Source organism: Nicotiana tomentosiformis, chromosome 11 (assembly GCF_000390325.3).
Source record: "Nicotiana tomentosiformis chromosome 11, ASM39032v3, whole genome shotgun sequence".
In the NCBI taxonomy this organism is placed as follows: Eukaryota; Viridiplantae; Streptophyta; class Magnoliopsida; order Solanales; family Solanaceae; genus Nicotiana; species Nicotiana tomentosiformis.
Window position 1 is genome coordinate 14,672,175 of NC_090822.1, and position 9,647 is coordinate 14,681,821.

At 36.5% G+C, this 9,647-nt stretch overlaps 1 protein-coding gene across 1 annotated transcript; it reads right to left on the reverse strand.

Moving 5' to 3' along the window:
- Positions 1-473: 473 nt before the first annotated feature.
- LOC104106939 (uncharacterized) lies at positions 474-6,665 on the reverse strand. Its single transcript, XM_070188090.1, has 6 exons — positions 6,403-6,665; positions 4,543-5,490; positions 4,287-4,460; positions 1,653-1,795; positions 1,324-1,434; positions 474-1,141 (listed from the first exon to the last, which is right to left on the reverse strand). Exons 1-6 carry the CDS (start codon positions 6,514-6,516, stop codon positions 1,060-1,062), a joined length of 1,572 nt encoding a protein of 523 aa, XP_070044191.1. The 5' UTR covers positions 6,517-6,665; the 3' UTR covers positions 474-1,059.
- Between the last annotated feature and the right edge of the window lie 2,982 nt (positions 6,666-9,647).

Sequence of the window (9,647 nt, forward strand, 5' to 3'; positions counted from 1 at the left end):
GCATTATAGCCACAGGTACACTCTGCACAAGGCTTAGGCAGACAAAGAAACCACCTATCTTTTCCTCTATTTTTTGCCATTTCTAGGATTTGTACACTAATCTCAGATTATTTTCACCCCATTTCATTGGTAGGTCACATCCTTTGTTGCGGTATTTTATCTACATTATACTTCAAACAAAATAAGGAATCAAAAACCGAATTCATTGTAAAACTTAGATGTCTCAATTCTCATACCTAATCTCATCTTCTTTTTCCCTTTTTTTGGAACATTATTTTCAAGGCAGTCCCAGGATTTGCAGGCCGGGGTGTCCACTACTAATATATCAATATTTTCTAAAGACACATAAAATTTTTGCCAAACTTTACGGGTCCCCTCTCGGTATAGCATGGTCCGCCTGGGGGGGGGGGGGGGTTGAGGAGTTTGATGGAGGGAGAATGTAGAAAATTGTCTGCTGACATTACTTTACAGACTTCTGCATCAATATATGACTTCTCATCTCAAAATGATCAAACAAAACAAGCAAGGATTCCAATTGCAGGCAAGACAAGCCAGATCTTGGCTATGAAAGTCTCTACTATAATATCATATAGAGATATGGAGCTTCCCCTATTACAGACATCTGTATACATTAATAAGAATACATATATTCACCTATTTCCTAAGCCTCAACCAAGTACAGTGGCATGTGCATTGTAATATTATCTGTTCCATAAACTTTAAAATGTGCCTTCTTAACAAGGATGTGTCGCAGAGCGAAAGCTGCCATATACATCTGTACATGCTCTCCACAAAATTGCATGGGGCAAAGTCAGAAAGAGGAAAAGGAAGAGGCCCTTATTCTCTCACCTTGTATTGAGAATAAGGCGAACGAAGAAAACTTGGGGAACTGAAGCTACCCATCATCCGATCCTTCTACGTTCAACGTGCTCCGATAGGTGATACAACAATCTTTCCTTCGCTATATTTACCAAATAACAGATTATGGAGTCAGGTTTTTAGCTTGCGTTCCTTTTCCCTCTTCCCCTCCCTTTCCCTCTCTATTACACTAGAGATACCTCAAAGAGAATGTACTGCTGAGTTAGAAACTGAACCTTCAACAAAACCATTTCGGACATCTCCTCTGCAAAGTGGGCATACACTGTGAAGAGCCAACATATGGAAAAACACCATGTTAGTAAAGGATAAAAGGTCTCCTCCTTTAGTACCATTCTCTCCGCCGCCACCCTATTGGTCTCTTGGTGGAGACAAGTGGAAAACGGTGAGAGAACAGAACTAATGTAAAGAAACGTAAATCAAGAGTAAGGTGCAGTTTCATGTTACCCGTGTATCTCTTTGAGCCATTTATCCACACATGATACATGAAACTCATGGTGACAAGGTAGAACTCGTATTTTATCTCCGTCCTCATACTCGGCTAAGCATATGTGACACCTACAAATTGTATAGCATGATCATAAATTACAAAACTTGAACCATCAAAAAACCATGACTAGTTTGACATATAAAATTACTACCACATAACGCATCATTTGTCAACAAAAAAAAAAAATTGTTTGCAAGTCATAACGCCTTATTGCACATTGTAACTGGTTTTAACTCGTTTTCATATAATTCTACTCCTTCAACTCCATAGAGACAGAGAAACTTACTGTGGAACATTGTTGCCAGTATCTACTTCGTCTGATTTTGAGTAACTCTTCACTGGGAATGAGTCCACAACTGACTCTGGAGCTGGAAGTGATAATACAGATAAGGACAATGACATCGGTTGCCGATGTATTTCATCCAGGACCTGCAATTTGCCATTAGTGTCAAATAGTTGATGACTTCCACTAATGAATGGAAAACCACTGCTAGAACATGATGGATCTGTCGAAGAAAGAGAAAACTTAAATGTAATATAATGTATCTCTAAACCATGCAAATTAAGGGTATTTAACAGGTCTACATACCAAGCATTGGGTATTACGTATAGCAACAGATTAAGCAGACCTATGTAGATATTTATCTAACATTACAACTGCTTCCTCTCTCCCAACCTCATTCCCCTCATCTCCGTTCAAATATGTTGCTCGGACTCTTCAAGAATATTGTCGGGTTTGTGTCGGTTCCTCCAAAAGTAGTGCATATTTGAAGGAACAACACTGGTGCAGCAGCATATTTGAAGTCCGAGCAACATAGTTAGAAATAGCTGATTGTTGGGCTTCTTACGATACTAGCATTTACCAAAAGATTTTATCATTCATTGTGGTCATTCATAATTATTATCTTGGCTTCGGTTTTCTATATATCTTGTGTTATTACTACGTGTTGCCACTGCTTCTTTCATCTTTTCTTTAGCTGAGGTCTATTGGAAACAACCTCTCTACCCTCCCAGGGTAGGGTAAGGCTGCGTACATCACACCTTACCCAGCCCCAACTTGTGGGAATCCACTGGGTTTGTTGTTATTATTATGGTCTTTCATAAGATTTTACCATTCATGAGAACCTTTTAAATCAAACAAAAAAAAATGAGAACCTTTTAAATAATCAATATTGGCTTAGTTCTTTAAGCTGGATTCAACTTCATTTACAAAGATTCACTACCAATGACCCATTTCTACATGTACTTCTTTTGGTCCTTCCAACATAAAAACTCTCTCCCTCCCTATTTATAAGACCCACTTTCCATTGTGAGACGTGCCAATTTAATTCAACCTACACATAGTATTGTTTTATACTTATATTATTAGATATAATTCTTATTTCTTCCCACAACTCAAATTCATTTAAACAATTAAATTTATACAAAGACGTGTTGTTTTCGCATCACATAGCTTTGCATCACATAGCTTTTCGATCATTAGTCTTTTGTTCTCTTCTACCAATTCAATCAACGAGTCAAAATTCCTTATTAAGCTTCATACGTAGAGCCCGTTTGGATTGGCTGAATTTAAGTAGCTTTTAATGAACCAAGTGCTTAAAAGCATTTTTTAAGTGCTGGAGTTGGTTTTACAAATAAGCAGTTACGTGTTTGGATAGAAGTGCAGAAGCTGAAAAAAAATTGTTGAAGTGTTTGGTAAAAAGTGTTTATCAATATATTTTTGGATAAAACAACTGAAATATCCTTAAAATTGTTAACTCCATAAATGAGCTGATTACCACAAAGACTTTTAATTCTAAATTAATTCAAATATAAATTAATTTATGTCTCAATCCATTTTCAATATAAATGGATTAGATAAATTTTAAATTTGTTTTGCTTACATTTCTTTATCAAATCAGTTTTCTAGGATTAAACTTTATATTCCTTCCATTTTAAATGAATAGAAGCCAGCGAAATGCAATAGAAGCCACTGCAATGAAGAATTAGAGTACTAAATACTTGAGTTTCTTTGATGAAAAAAGCATACTGCATCAAAATATATTCCATGTGACATTTAGCTCATATTAAAATAAAGATATATTCCAACTCTATGCTAGGGCACAAATCGGTAGAAATTACAGCAGGTTTCTTCACACTAATTTTCTTGAGCATAATGTTATTGGGTGATAGTAAGAAAGGATCCCTGAAGCGATGCCGACAAATCTCATTAATAATTACTCCGTATACCTACCTGGTTATGCTATAACCAAATTTAAAAATTATCCTAGAGAAAAAAGAAAGAATAAGCCACATAAAAGAAGAAACAGAAAGATAGCATAGTAGGAAGACAGAGACGAGATGGACAAATGACACAGGAAAGACGACGAACGAGGAAGGAAGGTTAATTTTGGAATTATATAAAAGATAAGGGATAGGAAAGTAAATTACTTGGCCAAACATGGACGGTTTTTAATCCAAAAGGCAATAAGTCGGGCACCCCCCAACTTATGGCTTTAGCTTGTTTTGACTTAAAAGCCAAGTACTTTTAAGCACTTTAACTTGCCAAACACAAAAACAAGCTAAAAAGGGCTTAAAAGCTAGTTTGACCAGCTTTTAAGCCCATCCAAACACCCTCCTAGTCAAATTGCATTACATGAAATGGAAGTGTATAACGTGGCGAACTGAAAAGAACAGTAGTACTAATTGTTTGCACCAGTCCTAATACGTGATGACCCTAAACCGTAGTAGAAAGTATATTCCTACTAAGTAGGTGACAATCTTAACGAAACAGCCTTTTCCTTAGAAAGTAAAATGAACTCTTATTGATAATGAGGGAAACAATGGACTGCTGAGCATTTAATAGGGAAAACTGCTCCACATATTAAACAATACTGGAGAGGCCATAAAGAGACTAAAAAGTTGCAATATGAAAAATTACCTCAAACAATGCCTCAGCAAGCATAACTATTCGTGATATACTTGCGCGACTACCAGTTTCTCGACTCATCAAAATTGTCTCACATGAACATGGGCCATCTGCGTGAATCCCAGTTGGACAAGTTGCATTTCGATGATCACTAGCAATAAGACCACCAGGAAGTCTTTCCCACATCTGCAAAGAGATAATAGCCATAACTCAGTGGAGCAGCAATCAGACCTTCCACTGCAGCAAAAAATAAAGTACATCACGTCACCTCAGATCTGGAATGTCGTCGCCGTTCATTACTCCCACTAGTCCGACTTCCATTTGATGGAAAATTACCTCCAGCCCCCTCATGAAGGGAATTATCGCTGAAGTCCAGCAGTAACCTGTCATGAGATACTACATCGTCTGAATAATCATTTGGAAAACGAAAATTCCGAGGATCAGCACGCCTCCTAGGACTTCTCCTTGAAAAAGAATCCCAAAAAAGTCTTCTACTATTCCGTCTTGCTTCGCGACTAGTTATTTCAGCAGGACTATTAGAGAAAACATTGGGAGAGACATTCGCCATATCAACGTGAAGTGCACTTCCATCTCTTAAACTCTCTTCCCTTTCTGACACCAGAAACTCGAGACCTGATGATGGTGTATCCTGACGCAAATCATCTCCCGCCAAATGTGGCGTAAGTGAAGAATCCGAAAGAACAGATACAGAACCAGAATCGGAATTATTGAAGATAAGGATTTCATTTGTATGATTTACAACAAAATCTTCACTTGATGAAGACTCTCCGTTTCCGTGATACAATGGACTGCTAGAACGAGAGGACCCAGCAAATATTTGAGAGACATCTCCATTCGCTGTAGTATCAACACTATTTACAACATCATTTTCTGCCCTTTTGTTTAAAGAAAGTGGATAGGGAAATGGTCTGTCGTCTCGAGACGTACTAGCAGTTTCACAACCTGTACTTCCAGGTCGATATCGAGTGACTAATTCCATGTCTTTGGTTGAGTTTTCTCTTCGGTTACCTCCCTGAACATTAGCATCTCCAGATGCAGATTTTTCACTATTTACCAAATTGCTCGCAGATGAAGCTCCACGTTCAGCTCGAGAGGGAATAAAATCAGCTGACGGGTCCTTCTCAGAGTTTTGGAGCTTTCCTTTGTCAGCGTGTTCTGCAGAATCCACCAGCAATTCAGCTGGATCATCTTCCATCTACAGATTAACAAATATAAAATATGAATTGAATTTAAACACCTAAAGTACCTAACTCTACGTCAAACTTCTCGTTTAAGATATCTAAGCACATGGCCCAAACGGTCATGTAGCTTTAAACAAAATGAGAAATACAAGAACCCCAGATATCAGTTCATTGCCTGATAAATACATTCATCTTTCAATGGACAAAAGAGCATGAGGCCAAATGCTAGAAGCTGAAATTTGAAATAAATTCATCTATCAATGGATAAAAGGGTCTATCGGAAACAACCTCTTTACCTTCATAAAGTCTCTGCGTACACATTACCCTCCCCATACCCCACGTCACGTGTGGGATTTCACTGGGTTTGTTGCTGTTGTTGATTCAATGGATAAAAGAGCATGAGGCCACATACTAGAAGCTGAAATTTGAACATGGTCTCCAAGGGTTCCACCCACTTCATTGACCGCTAACCCACACCCTCGGATGCCAATTCTCATAATAATATTTTATTATCCAAAACATAGTATCAATTTCTTTAGACCATTTTTCCTTTTGCGCATGTCATCCAATTTTATGGGATGTTCTCAAAGGGACCAAAACATCTGACTATGATGTTTTTTTTTTGACTGTATCATCTGACTATGATGTACTTTTAAGGAACTGAATAGAAATGCAACAAAACAAGCCCTATAAATCAATTAAATCTCATAATATGAAATCAAGCATTAAAGGGCAACTAAAATCAAAATCAAAATCCCGGGGTCTATCAAGATATTCATAACAATCACATACAAAAATGTTGCTTCATAAATAGCAAAAAGCAATAAAAATCAAATCTTGAAATTGCATTTAATAAAATAATCAAAAGGGGTTACCTTTTTTTCTTCTATTTTCAGCAATAAAAAACAAATCTTGAAATTGCATACCTCAATGGCTGAGCGAGAGGATGAAGCCCCACATATGAAAATGGATGAAAATGTGTATTTGGTGCGATTTGGGCGACTTGGGTGTGACCCCAAACGGCTACTGCTTGAACCCATTAGACTCAACCACCCCTTCTCTTCTTCCTCAAGAGAGAGAGAAATAGAAATAGATATAGATATAACAGATAGAGAGAGAGAAAGAGAGAAGATGGAAAGTCACTCTCCCATTCAAGTTCTTGAAAATCAAGAATCCATTTTTATTAATTATTTTTTCCTCTTTGTTATGTTCTGTGATGTGGTTTTTTCTAGAGGGAACAATGTTTTGTTTGTATGACAAGGTGATGACTTGTTGCTTTCAAATTGATTTGTGGTTAAGACCTAATATTGAATGTGATGGTTGTAATTAATTCTTGTGGTATGTTTTTTCGTACAAGAATTCTTGTGGTATGTTACCTATTATAAAGTCTTGTCTTATTTGACTTGTTTTGTATAGCTTCCAAAATTTAGAAATGCTATGCTAGGACAAGTAATAAGTTGACTAGTTTGAGTTCAAATTCATCAAATTATTGTATTGTTGAATTTTTTTTGTAAATTAACCATTATATTGAAATAAGACCACCAATCATTTCTCTCCTTTGAGACTAAAGCCTAGTTGTTATACAGTCAAATATCTTTATAACAACCGCGTTTGTTTATAAAAAATTGAATACTATATTGAAGTGTTTTATAGAGGACATAGTATAACATAAGAGTTCGGTTCCGAAACAAACTTGACTTTTATAATGAATGATTGTTATATAGGGTTGATGTTATAAAAAGTTCTAATAGTAGATATCAAACCTTATTAACTTAAATTGTTACATGTGCCTAGTGGAACAACTAGTCACCAATACATAGCGTTTACATAATATGATCCAATCAAAACCGCATGAGCAACTTGGAGCTAGTGTTACTCGTGTATTTGCTCCTTGTGAGATTGATAGGATGATTGCTTTAGCTAGAGCCCTAATCCTCTTTGTCATCACAACAACAATAACGACAACAACAAATTCAGTATAATCTAACAAGCGGGGTCTGGAGATACTAGTGAATATGCAGCCTTACCCTTACCTTATGCAGATAGAAATGTTATTTCCGATAGACCCTCAGCTCCAAGCAAGCATGTAAAATCACAACATTATAGAGAATATATATAGTTGTGTACAAGTTAGGGAAGCATAACAACAGCAAGATAGTAGAACAATCAAAACACAAGCAACATTAGGTAGTTAGAATTCTAAGAATATGAAAATACTATAATAACGCTAGTACTACTGGAATGAAAGGAAAGACGCTCAACTACTTCTAGCCTTCTATCTAATCCTCGCCCTCAACACTGACCTATCAAGGATCATGTCTTGGGTAAGTTGAAGATGCGCCATGTCCTGCCTAATTACCACTTTCCAATATTTGTTTGGCCTACCTATTCCTCTCCTCAGACCCACTCCCATCAATCTCTCACACCTCCTCAACTGGGATATCTGAACATCTCATCTTCGCATGCTCGAACTATATCAACCTCTGACGAGCTCGAAACACACACTTAAATTATGCTCGCTAATCAAATATAGTATAGTATAATCTCGTATCCACAAGAATTGGATTTAAATAGTATTCTCGTAGTTTCAAGCTTGATTACTATCCAATATGATCAACAATTGAGACTTATATGATTTCTAGCTTAAATTAACTAAGAGCCTAAAGCTATTGACTAGTGATAATTGAAACAATGAATAAGCAAAGAAAGTTATCAGTGGGAGAATATAGGGTTTTGATAGGATAGGTGCAAGATAAATGTTTGTGATATAACTCTAGATAATTCACTTTTAATATTCAAGTGAGTCTCTCGAATTCACTCAATTATTAGTTCAAACGTTCAGCAAAAACTCATTTCTCAATTAAGTTTTAACCACACAAGATGAACCAATTTAAGCACCTAAAGATGTGTAAGAATGCGTAATGGATTGGTCTTTAGGAGATCCTCTCTCGACTATCCTCCTAACTAGGTTTAATCAACAATTCAACTAGCCTCTTTCAATTACTAAGAAGAATTAATGAACTCAACCAACAATATAATGCAAAGATATCACAAGTAATGCCTCTCTCGATTACATGAACTAGTGAATATAGATGCAACAATTAAATCATTCAAAAATACTTCAATACATAAAACTAGAGTTATAATCCACAAACAATCACCAATACACCAAATCCATCAAAACCTAAAGGAACTTACACCATAGATATGGAGAAATTAATCACAAATATAGGAAAACATAAATTCGATCCAAACTCGAGTCCTGAGCGAGGAAGAAATGATGAAATCATTGTGCTTGTGTTCTTCCCACTCCTCCTTAGCCTCCTTAGGTCGAATATGTGTCAAAAGTCCAGAAAATAATATTTTTCCATGTATTTATACCAAGCAGGGTCGGGCCCAAACGAAATCACCATTTCCTAGATGAAATAGGAAAACTTGCAAACTTAATATTTTTCATGCGTCGCACTATGCTACGCCCAGTTCGTCGCATCTGTGCAATTTTATCGGTCGTAAACTCTCTCAACTTAGCTTGTCTGACAGAATTTTGTACTGATACTACGCACTATGCCATGCACTATGCCTAGCATTAGTGTATTTTTCTGTCATACCCAAAAATTACAAGTCTCTGAACTTCTCAAATTTCCGACGCACATTTGCACTGATGCGTCGCACAGTGCTACGCATGGTGCATCACATTAGTGCATTTCCTTAGAGTGTTGCTTCTTCCTTGATTTTTGACATCCAGAAATGATCCTCGACTCCCGAACACGATCCCGGCTTAATCCTTGGCTTTTACTCAGACTTCAAAGCTCTAATTATTTAATTTAGCTCCACAACATCTATATAATTCGGAATCATTCTTACAAGGCATAAAATATGCAATAAGTGCAAAATAATACTAATTAAAGCTTAAAACAAGTAAAGTGTAGTAAATTAGAGTGCGATAAGCGACTAAATTCGAGATTATAGCCTATCTTCGACACCCCACACTTAAACCATTACTCGTCCTCGAGCAATCAGACTACACTTCATATAGATACGACCTTTTTAAACAACTCTCCTAACTCATCATACTAAGAATATTTAAAATAAATTAAGCACAATATCGTAACATCCTCACCTCAAGAATTGACTCACAAGCACCACGCATTATTTATAACCTACTCACTTA